The sequence below is a fragment of the Bubalus bubalis genome, chromosome 18 (genome assembly GCF_019923935.1).
Source record: "Bubalus bubalis isolate 160015118507 breed Murrah chromosome 18, NDDB_SH_1, whole genome shotgun sequence".
Taxonomy (NCBI): Eukaryota; Metazoa; Chordata; class Mammalia; order Artiodactyla; family Bovidae; genus Bubalus; species Bubalus bubalis.
Window position 1 is genome coordinate 43,512,024 of NC_059174.1, and position 15,191 is coordinate 43,527,214.

At 53.5% G+C, this 15,191-nt stretch overlaps 1 protein-coding gene across 1 annotated transcript in view; it reads right to left on the reverse strand.

Annotated features, from left to right (window-relative positions):
• Positions 1-15,191, reverse strand: part of PEPD (peptidase D) — a 120,044-nt gene that overhangs the window by 65,266 nt on the left and 39,587 nt on the right. Inside the window, exons 8-9 of the mRNA XM_025269021.3 lie at positions 10,276-10,351; positions 9,153-9,199 (exon numbers count right to left, since the gene is read on the reverse strand). Coding sequence (XP_025124806.2) covers positions 9,153-9,199; positions 10,276-10,351 — 123 coding nt within the window. The remainder of the gene's footprint in view (positions 1-9,152; positions 9,200-10,275; positions 10,352-15,191) is intronic.

The window sequence follows — 15,191 nt, forward strand, 5'->3', positions numbered from 1 at the left end:
TTAAGCATGAGCTGCATACTGTGACTTCCTTCTGAAGAATACAGTACGGAAAGTGGGAAAACACGTATGTTTACAGTGGAAAGACGCGACAGACGCTGCCTCAGTCAGGTGATCAAGGTCAGTATCAGTGATGAGTCAGGTCACGAGCATGTACTCTCACAATGATGACATATAAAAGTGGCCCTTTACCTTTGGGGTCCTCCTCCCAATGACACATACCTCCAGTCCAACCAGGAGAAAAACATCAGAAAAACTAAAACTGAGGGACGTTCTGCAAAATACCTGACCACTCAAAACTTTAGGTCACTGAAAACAGGGGAAGTTGTAGAAATTGCCGCAAGCCAGGGGAGCCTACGGAGAAGGCGATGGCACCCCACTCCAGTACTCTTGCCTGGAAAATCCCATGGACGGAGGAGCCTAGTAAGCTACAGTCCATGGGGTCGCTAACAGTCGGACACGACTGAGCGACTTCACTTTCACTTTTCACTTTCATGCATCGGAGAAGGAAATGGCAACCCACTCCAGTGTTCTTGCCTGGAGAATCCCAGGGACGGGGGAGCCTGGTGGGCTGCCGTCTCTGGGGTTGCACAGAGTCGGACACGACTGAGGCGACTTAGCAGCAGCAGCAGGGGAGCCTAAATGTAATGTGGGATCCTGGAACAGAAGAAAGTTATTAGGTAAAAGCTAAGGAAGGAATCCCCTGGTGGTTCAGTAGTTGGGACTCAGGGCTTCCACTGCAGGGGGCACGGGTTCGATCCCTGGTCAGGGAACTAAGATCCCGCATGCTGCACTAGTGCAAATAAATAAAAGAAATAAAAGATATTACGGAAATTGGAATAAAATATGGACTTTCAATAATGATAATGTATTAACACTGTCCATTAGCTGTGACAGTATATCACAAGCACATTAGTGACAGGGGAAAAGAGAACTGTCTGTAAAAGTCCTGTAACTTTTCTGTGATCTAAAACTGTTCTGAAGTTAAAAGTTTATTAACTGCTTAAAACACAGAGACAAAAGGCTGATAAAATTCAACATCCTTTCCTGATAAAATCTCTTAGCAAGCCAGGAAGAACACACTACTTCCTTACACTGATGATAAATATTTATCAAAAATCAACAGTCAGCACCAGGTTCAATGGTGACATACTAGAGGCAAAGCCATAAAGATGCCAACCAGCACCACTGTTATTTAATGGGTTCTCCAGGGGCAATTCCCCTGGCATGTGAAAAGAAAATGCCTATTTCTGTTGGGTTTGCCCCCAAAAGCCCTAATTACAGTTGCATTCACCAGGGTGCATATTTGCAGAAGCCCTTCCCTCCAGTTCTTTGCTGAGCTTTCAGGCTGAATACCAAGCAGTCTAGTTTCTGTCCTGAAAGTGAAAGTGTTAGTCGCTCAGTCATGTCTGACTCTTCTCGACCCCATGGACTGTAGCCTACCAGGGTCCTCTGTCCATGGGATTTCCCAGGCAGGAATACCGGAGTAGGTTGCCATTCCCATCTCCAGAGGATTTTCCTGACCCAGGGATCTAACCAGCGTCTCCTGCATTGCAGGGAGATTCTTTACAGTCTGAGCCACTTACTAGACACTTGGTTTATGTCCTAAATGTGCCCATTTCTCAGTTATTTTTCAATCCAAATGAGCCAATCAGGCTTCAAGCCACAGATCCCCACAGCCTTCCAGCCTCCAGGGCCACCTACACTCCAGACACCAGACTCTGCAGAGCCTCATAGTTCCCCTCTCTGATACTGGGTGGCCCAGGGTGAGGTCAAGTCTGTTCAGAATTCCAGGAATTCTCCACCCAAGACAGCTCTGACTTCTCAGAAAGGGCTCAGCTCGAACACCAAGGCGTGCACGGCTGGTGGGGGGGCAGGACTCATGGACGGCCTTCCTGAGGGGTGCACCGAACAGACGGGGGTTTCCTGACCCCCTCGTGGTGGGCTGTGTGTGGTCCATCTCCAACAGCCGAGGAAGTGCTGGCAGGAAACCCGCACCGGCCTCACAGCACAAGGCAAAGAGCCGGTTTGGCCACATCAGACCTGGGGGTCTCAGCGGGCCAGGCCACAGCCGCATCCCTCAGGGTGGTGGGCGAGAGTGAGTCATGTCTGCTGTGGAGGGTGCGAGGCACTCACTGCTCAGACAGCAGCCAGACCCACGGAGGGCCCATTACACCTGTACTTACCTAGCGGCTCTAGTCTCAGAGGTTGCCTGGACCCAGGCCTGCCCCAGAGGCCCCAGGCAAAAGTCTAGTAGCTTCCCAGGGTAATAAACAGAGGGCAGTCTCATGGAGGCCCAAGCTTGTCCAGGCTGAGACCACATTGGGTTGGACCACTCCAGGTGACATCTCCAGACCCTCCAGGAAAGCAGGAAGTAATAACGGCCTCTTGGTGATCTGCATCACCGATGAAACCTGGATCTCCAGTGAGACCCATGGGGTGGCCAAAAACACACAGGGCCATGCCTGACCACCGTGCCGGGCAGGGAGAGCCCTGGGCAAGACCCAGAGCAAGAGGAGAACCATGCAGGCCCAAGAGTCTATGAGATGGCCCCTCAGGGGCCACGAGGTGCACCACGAGGGACGGGCAGAGAAAGAAGAGGGCCATAGGTCGAGAGCGGGAGATGCAGCTTCTGCAGATCTGAGAAGCTGGCCAGACTAGTGAGGGCGGGGTGGCACTGCAGAGAATTTGGCGGCGGGGTGGGGGGCAGTCAGGATCAACTGTGCAGGCAAGGCCTGGGTGGGAGAGAGACCTCTCCACACCTGCCTACGCTCTCTGCGGCCACAATCACCACGGGTTTATAGGGTTGTGAGGCTTCCGGTAAACTCTTCCACCTTCCAATTATCCTCATTGGAGTAACATTTTCTAATCCTCAGGAAAAACAAACAACATAGGCCTTGTTTAACAAGAACACAGCAAGGGTTTTTGTTTTTGTTTTTTTTTGCAGCCTATTCCCTGGGGTGGGTAAACTGCAAGCTCAACCACCAGATCCAGCGACACATGGCTGGAGGGAGTTCACGTGTGAGTGTATGGTGTGGCGTGTGGTATATGTGTGGTATGTGTGTGTGGGTGGGGCGTATGGGTATGGTATGAGCAGTGGGGTGTGTGCATATGATGGGATGTGAGTTTGTGAGGGATTGTGTGTTGCAGTGCAAGTGTGTGTGAGAGTATGTGGTGGAGTGTGTGTGTGTAAGGTGTATGATATGTGATGTGAGAGCTGGCGTGTGTGTGAGATAATGTGTGGCAGAGTGTGTGTGTGTGGTATGAGTGCTGGGTGTGTGCACATATGTGATGGGATGTGAGTTTGTGGAATATATGGTGTGGGGTGTGTGTGTGTGTATGGTGTGAGGTGAGTGACGGGGAGTTTGTGGGAGGATGTGTTGCAGAGTATGTGGTGGAGTGTGTGTGTGTGCATGTGTGGGATATGTGGTGTGAGCAGTGGGGAATGTGTGTGTGGTGTAAGTGGTGGGGTGTTTGTGAGACAGGACATGTGGTAAGAGTGTGTGTGTGTGTGTGTGTGTGTGTGTGATATGAGTGGTGCGGTGTGTCTGTGTGACGTGTATGTGCGGGGGTTGCATATGGGGGGGGACCCCCCTGCAGCCCTGGGGAGAAGCCCCTCAGGCCAGGTCCCGTCTCCCCACCCCCAGTCCGGGCCCAGCGGGCACACGGAACACACAGAACTGTGACTTCCTCCCTCTGACCAAAGGGCAGGAAGAAGCAAGGCCACTCTGAGTGCAGAGCGGCCCGGCTGGGCAGCTGGTCACCAACAAATGACTCAAAGAAGACAGGAGACTCTTACTGTGGGCTGCCATCTGTGATGGGGCACAGGGAAAATCAGGCCCTGATGGGGGTCTCCAGACAGGGTCTGCCAAGAAGGACCCCAGCCAGGGGAGGAGGACAGCACTGTGCTCGTTCCTTGTGGCCCTCACAGACCCCCCTGCCTAGTCAGTGACACCCACAACCCCCGGGAAGCTGCCGGGAAAGGGCCCGAAATGTACCGCCTGGAGAGAGAGCACAATTTCAATTAAGGTCCCAGACTGTCAAAAAACGTCAAGTTATTAATCTCCTCGTGGCAAATGTGAACCTGGACCTGCTTACACAGCCAATTGAGCGTGCTCTAAATTAGTGTTTGCAGGTAATTGATTCAGCTGCCAGCCCCACGCCGGCCGCTACAAGCCGGTGACGCCACTAACATTAAATAATACGGGGCGGTAAAGCGCGCTGCCTGACTGGGCCTGCAGTCAGATGTCGTTAGCGCCCGATGTACCCAAACATTAACGTCTCATCGGTTTAATACAATTTACGATACCTCAATTGCGGAAACTGATTTTCATTTCCTATGGAACCCTGCTCACAGGCACAGCGCGGAGGAGGGGGGAGTCTTAATAAATGGCAGTGGGTCGCTTTCATTTCTCTAATGTGCCCTGAAGATTTTATGACAAACCTTTGATGATAAAACAAGAAGACAAGGCTTAGAACTGGGTCTCCTGGCCAGCAGCCCCTGTCTGGGTCTGAGCACCATTGTGCTGGGGGTGGTGTGCCCTCCTTCCGGAAAGTCAGTCCTGTCTCTTCCCCCTTCAATCCTGACATGCAAGGGCCCCTGTGCTTCTTGCCCTGAGTCCCCACTTCTGTGGGCTGGGGCTTGGCCATGCTCCCAGCAGAACACCCAGAAGATTCTAGGGACACTTCCAACCCGGGGGTCAGTGGCCTGCAGGGAAGTCACTGCCTTGGACCATCCCGGGCATCAGTCCAGCCTGTGCAATGAGCACCACACCTCCAAGGGAACCTCCACCTGCTTCAGACGAGATCTCACACTCCCACTCAGTCAAGAGAAGAACGCTGAAGTTTACAGCTGGCAGAGAGGACAGGAGAAAAGTAGTTCAGGACATTTTCTTCTCTTGCGCACCCATCCATCTAACTCACCCAAGTGTATTTCCTGACACCAACTGTGGGGCGGACACTGCAGATTAATGAGATGCTGGGGCCTCTAAGGGGAAGTTCCTAGGCTCCAAGGACACAGGCCACAAAACAGCATCCCGGGCCATGACAGACACATGTCTGTGGGGAGAGCAAGCCTGAGGCAGAGATGTGGGCCCACCTCACCACTGAAGACTGAGTGGTGGCACCGGAAGTAGGGGGTACCCTCCTCAAATCTGGCCAGGGACACCCCAAGATGCAACAGTGTCCCAGGACAGTTCAGTTCAGTCACTCAGTCATGTCTGACTCTTTGCGACCCCATGGACTGCAGCGCGCCAGGCTTCCCTGTCCATCACCAACTCCAGGAGCTTGCTTAAACTCACGTCCATGGAGTTGGTGATGCCATCCAACTGTCTCATCCTCTGTTGTCCCCTTCTCCTCCACCTTCAATCTTTCCCAGGACAACCACCTTCCCATTGCCTCTAGTCGGGGGGGCAACATCATCTGCTCCCCAGGGTCACTTGTCCTGCCTCTCCCATCCCCCTTGCCCTTCAGGAACAGACTCCATCTCCTGTTCTCACCATCTCTGCCTTAGCTTTTCTCCAAGGGGAAAATCGCCCCCACTCTCTACCCCAGGAACCTCCTGCTCTCAGGGTTCAGGGACCCACAGATCAGATGCCCCCCTGCCCTGCCTGGCTGAGGCTGCAAGGGAAGGCACCGCTTCCCATCTGTACCCCCACGGCCAGCTGCAGAGTGGGCAGAGCCACAGTAGGTGCACAGCAGTGCACCCACCTGGCACTTGAGCTGGATTAATGCCCCTCATCACCCTTAGGGTGGCTGCTTCTGGCCCAGAGCCTCAGGATCATTTCTCGGAGGTCTGCCCCGATCCACAGAGGAGGCGGCAGTGGGGCCGGCCTGGGACAGGTAGGGGGCGGGGGCGGGGGGGATGGGTGGTGGGAGACCAAGCAGCGTGTAGACAGATGTAAGCTCTCACCAGAGCTCAGCTTGTCAAGAGGCTCTCCTTCAAATGACAGCCAAATGCAACATGTAGACGTTGAATCCCAACTCAGACAGGCCAACTCAAAAAGGACAGCTTTAGACAATGTGTGGAGAAGGCAATGGCACCCTACTCCAGTACTCTTGCCTGGAAAATCCCATGGACGGAGGAACCTGGAAGGCTGCAGTCCATGAGGTCGCTAAGAGTCAGACACGACTGAGTGACTTCACTTTGACTTTTCACTTTCATGCATTGGAGAAGGAAATGGCAACCCACTCCAGTATTCTTGCCTAGAGAATCCCAGGGACAGGGGAGCCTGGCGGGCTGCTGTCTATGGGGTCGCACAGAGTCAGACATGACTGAAGTGACTTAGCAGCAGCAGACAATGTGACCTAGACACTTGTAATATTAAAGATGACTGTTAACTTCGTGGTTATGTGAAAAGGAAAAAAGTACCCTCATCCGCTGAGACACCCACTGATGTACTTATACGTGAGATGACTCCATGTCTGGGGTTTGGTTTTAAACACTCCAGCAAAACAAAACTAAACAAAAGCCCTGATGGGGACTTGGGTGTTCATTATACTCCTCTGTAGCTGCTGTTCTTGTTCAGTCGCTCAGTCATGTCTGACTCTTTGGGACCCCATGGACAGCAGCCCGCCGGGCTTCCCTGTCCTTCACTATCTCCTGGAGTTTGCTCAAACTCATGTCCACTGAGTCGGTGATGCCATCCAACCATCTCATCCTCTGCAGTCCTCTTCTCCTTTCGCCTTCAATCTTTCCCAGCATCAGGGTCTTTTCCTTGAGTCTACTTGGGGAGTATTTGAAATTTCTCATTAAAACAAAGAAAGAAAAAAAAAAACCTCTATTGCCTGGGGTCAAGGAGTGAGGGAGCAGGAGGAGGTATTTCAAGTGGCCGGCCCCTGACCCAGGGCCCACACCCATAGGAATCCCAGGGCAGATACCATGTTGCAGCAGGAGACCACGTGGAGCCAAGAGTTCTCCTCTGGCAGGAGCCAAGAGTCCTCCTCTGGCAAGAGTGACAGAGCTGGGTCCCTGAACACTCACCAGTTCTGTGCCCTCTCGTGGGAAGGCACAGCAGCGGGGCCTCTGAGGCCATGTTAACCTCTTATCTCCCAGGATAAGAAGAGAGAAATACAGAGGACTCCTTTACAGGTTATTAGACTTTGGAGAAAAAGATGCCTACCCCCAAAGCCCAGGATGATGATGACCATGAATGTCCACGATGCCCACGGCTGACCCTGTCTGCACCTCACCCTCACCCTGAACTGATGAGGTGGGCTGTCAGAATAGGCTAGGGGTGTGGAGGCAGGCCAACCCCAAGGGCACCTTGGGTAGACTTGGGCCCTGCAAGGGGGGAAGGGGAGCAGCACCGAGCTCTTACAAGGACAGGCAGGAAGGTGCAGCCCAGGATGGATGGCACAGGGTAAAACATTTTTTTGTGCTCACAACATTTCTGACATCAAATAAGTGGGTTTTCCACACTAAGCAATTCTCCAGTTCTCTCTGACACCTTCTGACACTGACTGCGGGAGTTAGTTGCAGACGCCACAGATTAAGGGCTCCATACCACAAAGCTGGCCCCTCTGCAGGCACCAAGCCCAAGCCCAGGCCCCTTTTACTAAACTCTGATCAGTGATCAGCCTGAAATCAGGGGTTCCCACCAAGCCTCGCCTTGGGTTTCATAGTCTGCTAGCACGGCTTGCAGAGCTCGGGAAAGTGCTTTACTTGCTACAACCACTTGAAAGATAAAACTCAGCAAGGGCTGAACGGGAGAGCAGCACAGGGCCAGGCGTCAGGCGAAGGGCAGAGCTTCCAAACCCTCTCCAGGGGCACCACCCTCCCACCACCTCCCCACGTTCGCCAACCGAGATGCTTTCCGAACTCTGTGGTTTAGGGCTTTTATGGAAGTGCCATTACCTCCTTAGATACATGACTGATTAAATCACAGTCAGAACTCAGCCTCAATCTCTAGTGCCTCTCTCCTCCCACTCTGAGGGTCCTTCATTAATATAAGGGGCCTCCCTGAGGGCTCAGTTGGTAAAGAATCTGCCTGCAATGCAGGAGATCCCGGTTTGATTCCTGGGTCAGGAAGATCCACTGGAGAAGGGATAGGCTACCTAATCCAGTATTCTTGGGCTTCCCTTGTGGCTTAGCTGGTAAAGAATCCACCTGCAATGCAGGAGACCTGGGTTCAATCCCTGGGTTGGGAAGATCCCCTGGAGAAGGGAAAGGCTACCCACTCCAGTGTTCTGGCCTGGGGAATTCCATGGACTGTGTAGTCCATGGGGTCACAGAGTCAGACATGACTGAGCAACTTTCACACTCACTCACTCATTAGTATAAACTCAGGTGTGGTGGAAAGGGGCTTATTGTAAATAACCATATGCTCCTCTCTATGAAGGGATTTCAAAGGTTTTACAAGCTCTGTGCCAGGAACTGGTGGTAGAGACAAAACACGCCTTTCTTATTATGTCACTCGCGGAAAAATGGCAGCCTCTTCAGTGTCCTCTCTCCACAGGATGGGGGCTCCCAGGTGGTGTGGCCACTAGTGGGAGACTTGGGAATGGGGGCTTCCTGCCCCAGGAGGTGTGTGGGAGGCCAACCACTGGGGCAGCTTGGGGCTGACTCCAGGGCTTCTTCATGCCCTGGGGAGCAGCCTGCTGACCCCTGGGTCCCGGAGTAGGGCTGAGGAACTGGCCGGGCCACACCCAGGATAGAGGGGCAGCCCCCGCCCCACCTCACGGCCCCCGGCTGGCAATGGGCTCAGCCTAATTGGAGCCACAGGACGACGGAGCTCTCCAGAACGCTTTATGAGCCACTTAACCATCCCTTGACCCAGTCGTCCAAGCACAGCAGACATAAGGGCAGTGTTTACACATAAAAATGGCAAGCTGTTTTACTAGCAGCTTTCTGAGTCACAATAGCAGCTATTTGGTAAAGTTTCCCACAAATGGCAGAAAGTCCAAGAGTGGAATGCTGGGGCACTAAACCACCCTGAAAAGTAATCAAAGACCATTACCATCAAACACTCTGCCAAGAGGCAGGGAGGTGGCCCCATTGAGGAGAGAAATCCTCTCTGCCCATGACGTTGAGTCTGCCCCTAATCCCCGCTCAATCTGTGCGCCGGCCGCCACGCCTCATCTGTTAACTCGCTCTGGGAACATCAATTACCGCTTTTTACATTTTAATCTTTACCCAGAGAAACACGGCAGCTTACCTTTCCATCTCATATTCTTTCATTCCCACTTTTACAGCCTTCATTACCTGGAGGACGGACATTAAGCAAAGACATTTGTATTAAGGAGATAAGTAACACTGCCTTATAAATAATGTATAGCACTTTTTCCAAAGAATCACTTCTTTAAAAAAAAGAAAGATACGTGCGCACAGTGGTGCAGAAATGTGACAAATTAGAACTTTTTTTTTTTAAAAGCTCCAAAGTCATACAGTTTATTTAAACCACTCTGGAGCACTTCTATTCAGCAGTCAATAAACACCTCGGCAGGCGAGAGGAGATTTAACCAAGAAGTGTCCGGTGAATACTTACTGCTCAGAAGGCCATGGCCACTATCCTAGAAGGTTTCCCTCCTTATAAAACACAGACAACATGAACTGGAGCAACAGACTCCGTTGCTCCCAAGGATCCCTGTACGTCTCCTGACACAAGGCTACAGAGGTCAGTAAGTAGGCACGGGGCTAGCCCACTCAGCCAGACTCATTTTGGGAAATAAACTTTCTTCGGGTCAAGTGGAAAGGTCTGGGAAAAAAACATGTGAGGGTGTTTTCAGAAAATGTATGATGGTAACAAATGTGCTTGATTCGTGGATAAGGACCACAGATTATTTTTTTTAACGGGTTTTATTTATTTATTTAAACTTTTGGCCACACCCTGTGGCATGTGGGATCTTAGTTCCTCAACCATTCAGCGAACCCACACCCCCTGCATTGGAAGGTGGTCTCTTACCCACCGGACCACCAAGGAAGTCCCAAGGACCACAGATTTTTTCAAAGGAGCTGGGACGGCCAGGATGCCAGGAGGGAGAGTCCTATTCTCCCAGAAGCGGGTACTTCTTGTTGGGAAATTCTCCGAGAGTGGGAGTTTTAAGGTGAGAAACTGGGGCAGAGCCTCTGTCCTGCATGTCCTGTCCCTACTGGGGAACAGTAAGGAGCCAGCACTGTGCTTCCAGCCTGCAGAGGCACTTCCTGCCTGCTGGTGTGGCCTGGGGACCAGTGCCACCCCGAGACCGTCCATCTCAACACTCCCCTCTCAGGCACACAGAGCAAGGCTGCTTCCCTGGCCCTCCCGAATGGCAGGTCCAACGAGCCAGCGCCCAGCTTACCTCCCGGTGGGCCTCACTGGAGATTTTATTGGTGTAGCGCAAAACTTCCAGCTCCATGTCCGTCTTGAAGACCCGGCTGCAGAGAGGAGAGAAACAAAGCAGCAAGTCAGCGACTTCCAGTGGGAGCTGGCCGACTCCTCCAGGGAGACCCTGCACTACACCCTGCACCGCCTGAAGAGGAGCCTGGGGCTGCAGATGGGCTGCCTGGGCGTGGGGGTGGGCAGAGGATGGGCCACCAAGCCTCAGGGATAATAAACTGAGCTAGGCATGGCCCTCGAGACCCAACGCCAGCCTCAGGGGCGTGGGCTGTTTCCAGTGATGAGATTGGGAAGCCACTGTGGGTGGCAGAAGCCCAGATTCTGTGGCCAGAGACAGCTTGCCTCATCTGGACTCAGCTTCCTCATCCATTAAATGGACAGCTACATGGTAACACTGCACGCATGCATGCTAAGTCCAGCTGTGTTTGACTCTTTGCGATCCAATGGGCCGTAGCCCGCCAGACTCCTCTGTCGCAGCATTCTCCAGGCAAGAATGTTAGAGTGGGTTGAAGTGCCCTCCTCCAGCATGGCAAGGCTGCTGGACCTGAATCTTAAGTGTGCTGACTCCCAGCACTCTGCCCAGATGGCTGAAGAGTTCTCCCATTTCCTCCTCACCTAGGCCACAGGTCAGGCAGCCTTGGAAAACCACGTGATTCAGGCCCCTAGCGTGAGACAGGGTCATGGTGGGAACAGGGACGGGGCGGAAAATGCAACAAAGACACCCTGCCATCCCCTCAAGGCTCAACTGTGCCTCCTGCCAGCTGCACTCCAGGGGGATCCTCCCAATAAACTCACATTAGTTTGCCCAAATTTGGTTTGGTTTCTGGTCTCTGCAATCAATCAGAAGCCTAAGTCAGACTCCTGTAGAGAAGCTAAATAAATATTCATTTTCTATTTCTACTCATTTGAAATAAGCAACTGTAGGTCATGAACGGTTAAACAGCAGCTCGTGAGCGTTTAAACAGCAGCCCGGTCCAGCCCTGACGTGCGTGGAGTTCTTGGTGCATCCCTGATGGCCAAATCTGGTCACTTTATGAAAGGTGACCTGGCTTTACCAAAGGGCCCACACGGCCACCTCTCCTCTCACAATGGGAACATGCTCAAGCCCCCTCAAGATCAGCATGGGAGGGGACTTCCCTGGTGGCCCAGGGGTTAAGAATCTGCCTTCCAATGCATGGGACCCGGGTTCCATCCTTGGGGGCGGGGAGGGGAGGAGACTAAGATCCCACATGCCACAGAGCAGCTAAGCCTGTGCACTGGAACTAGAGTCCGTGCACCACAACTTGAGAGTCCGCGTTCTGCAATGGAAGATCCCTCGTGCTGCAACTGAAACCCGACACAGCCAAAAACAAGATCAGCACAGCATACTGTCATGGTGATAGATTAACGCCTGCCCCTCCGTCCAGAATGCACCTGGTCTAACCACTGTCCTCCTCTGAAGCCTGGTGGCTCTGAGCTAGTCTCAACCAAGGTGGCCAAGGATGGCATAGAGCACCCATCTCCACCAGATGCAATCCCCAACACACACTGTCTCCATGGTGCCCAGCTGGACAGCCACCAGCCATTTCTCACCAGGAAGGAAGGAAGGCACTGTACAGCACAGGGACACCTTCCTAAGCCTATAAAACCTTCTGGGGGAACGTGGGAAAGATCAACCACCCACCCACTGAGACTCTGTCCAAACAAACACTCCTTCTTTATTGAGGACCAGACCCGGAAGTCTCAGCCTGCTCTTTATCATCATAAAGGTACTCTGGCTCCACCTCCAGGTGCTGTGAGCAGTGCCACCTGGGGGAACCAAAAGCTGGCTCCTGTGCCCCAGAGGGTTAGGTCCAAATCCACTCGCAGGATAACCCAGGGGCCCCTGGTACTTTGATCCTACCCTACTTAACACCAGCCCTAAGATCTGTGAACGGGAGCGGAGCTCTCTATTCTCCGATGCAGTGATGACCAGAGTGACAACACCCGTGGGGACCAGGCCCAGGCTGCCCAGCCTCTAACCCTCCACCTCTCTTCAGCCTGGTCCAGCGCTCTGGCCACACTCTTGCTGCCTCTTAAACCCCTAGGCTCTGTGCCCATCCATCTGCATGAGCTTGGCCAAAGCCCCAAGAGGCACCAGCCCCAGCCCAGGCCTGTGTGTGTAGGACAGGAGGGCTGAACGGAAACCACTCGGCCGGGCGGACAGACGGCGCCACCGCCACCGGCCTCCAGTGCTCTAGGTCTGCCAGGATTCAGAGCAGAGCGTGCAGGCTGCTCTCAACCTCCCCCACCACGGAGACCTCCCAGGGCTCCTTCTCACACGAATGAACTCACCTCCTACCTCCTGGAGAACGCAGAGGCTGGCGGGCAGGTGTGCTCTCGCCTCTCCTCCGAACTCCCAAGCCATCCCTCCAGTGCACGCCCCGACCGGGTACAAGGGAAGCGTGCCCTCTTATCAGTGAGACTCAGCCCCGCAAGATGCAAGCCTGGGTTCAGCACCTGCCACTCTTCCTGGAAGCTCCATGACTGCTCACCTCCTCCTCTGGCCAAGCTTTCTCCCCACCTCCTGGCCCGTTTCCAGAAAGGAAACCCGGATAGTCCTTGCCCCAGGAGAAGAGCTTTTATGAGCCTCTTCCCTGGCTTGTCCCCTCTCCTTGTCTCCTTCAGGCCCCCGCCACTCTCCCAGTTCCCCAACCACCAATGTGTGGGATGATGACCTTCTCACAAGCCAGAGGCATCAGTGACCTCCTGAAAGCAAGAGGCACCATGATGCCTGCCTCCACTGGCCCACTCAGCCGCCTCACCTCCTCCGTCTCTCTTGGGTCATCCCCTCCCTACCCCCCCACCCCACCCCACCCCCGAGCTTTGCCGCACAACCTGTTCCCAAACCCCTGGCTCGGGTATAGGCCTCTCAGCTGCATTCTACCTGCAGGACTCCCAAGGCACTCCCAGCTCAGTGAGGGAGACACTCCCACACTTCCATGAGCTCCCACCTCCAGCCACAGCTCCCCATCCCTACTGCCTAATACACAGACCTGGGCAACCTCTCTCTCATCACTCCCACGTCCAACTGATGACCAAGGGCTATGATCCCAACTCCACAACTTCTTGTGCCACTCCTTTCTCTTTGCCCCACCCCTCTCTCTCCAGCCTGGACCACCTCTCCTAGCTCTTCTGGCTTCCAGCCCCGTCTGCTTCCTGGACCACAGCTGTGGCTCTTCAGGCAATGCAAATATGGCCAGGCATTCCCCAGCTTAAAACCTTTAGTAGTCCCCAGATGTCCAGACGAAGTTAAAACAAGGACCTACACTCAATATATTGTGATAACCTATAAGGGAATATATGTGTGTGTGAAAAATAACTGGATCACTGTGCTGCATGCCTGAAACTAACATGACACTGTAAATCAACTATTGTGGCTCAGTCGCTCAGTCGTGTCCAACTCTTTGTGACCCTGTGGACTGCTAGCACGCCAGGCTTTTGTGTCCTTCACCATCTCCGAGCTCACTCAAACTCACGTCCGTTGAGTCAGTGATGCCATCCAACCACCTCATCCTCTGTCGTCCCCTTCTTCTCCTGCCTTCAATCCTTCCCATCATCGGGGTCTACTTCAGTTAAAAACAACAACAACCCTGTCTGGTGACCCTGAGGCTCTCCAGGGCCCACCTGACCTATCTCCATCACCTAGCTACAGCCTCCTTCCCCGTCCCCCACCAGGGACCCCTCTGCCTGGAACTGGTTCTTGCCCTTTCATTCTCTGGCTTCCACCTGAAATGCCCCTTTCTCAGGGCTGGCTCCATCCAGTCCCTCACCAGGCAAAATCCCCTCCCTCTATTCCCTGTGCAGTAAGCGATCATGCTTGTAATTTCTTTTTCACTTAAGTCTCCCTTTAAAGCCCACAGTCCCGGAGAGCAGGGTACCAGAGTCAGAACAGTGCCTGGCCCAGAGCAGACAGACAGGACCTGGGCATTAAAACCAAAGCTGGAAAACACCTTACTTCCAACCAGGAGAGAGAATGGCTCATCTCAAAAAGAAAAAAAGGCCTCCTTCATCTCGCCCACCCTGGGTTGTTCCCCAGGTCAGTGTGGGATGTCGCCCAGCCTGGCAAGTCTGAGGCGGGACGGGGAGACACAGCCTCCCCAGGCCTCAGCAGCCTACCCCCGCCCCCTGCCACCCAGGTAGGAAGAGGCAGCCCCAGTGGTTGAGCCCCAGGAGCCCACCTCACAGGCTCTTATACTTGCTTTGGCAGCATATATACTTCCCAGGCTCTCCACTCCCCTCCTCTCTGCAGCCTGGACACCCTCAGTCTTGAAATAAGCAGGGAAGAGACTCCACCAGCCAAGGAGAGAGGGCGCTGGGAGCCCAAAACCAAGCTCCCTCCCAACAGAAGTGATAAGCATGTCGAGCCATCTGAGGCCCAGAGTCCTGTTTTCTTTTCCAATTTCACTTTGGGGAAGATGACAACTTCCCATGTTAAAAAAAAACAACAACAAAAAAACATCAAACAGAACCAGGGTGAACTGTCCCGAGAGGGCAGTTCTCCAGTGAAGCCGGCCTGGCTGAGCCCAGGCCTGGCCCTGTTGAATCCAAGTTTTAAGGGCCCTGAAAGTAGACAGCTGCGTGTGCTGGCTAACCCGACTGCCCATGGGTGCTCTAGGGCTGATGTCTCGCCCTGGTGCTGGGGGTCTCAGCCTGGCCCCATTAACTGCGCAACACAAGCATGAGAAACTGTTTTTAGGATCATGGCAGGAAGCAGTAAGACTTTCCAGTTTTCTGCAGTTTCTCCTCATCTGCAAGAAGACTCGCTGCCCTGAGACTGAGAAAGCTATTTCCTCTACTGCCGAGCACAAAAAGGCAAGAAAGGTGATTCTGCCATGGTTTGGCCTCTGTAGACCCAGC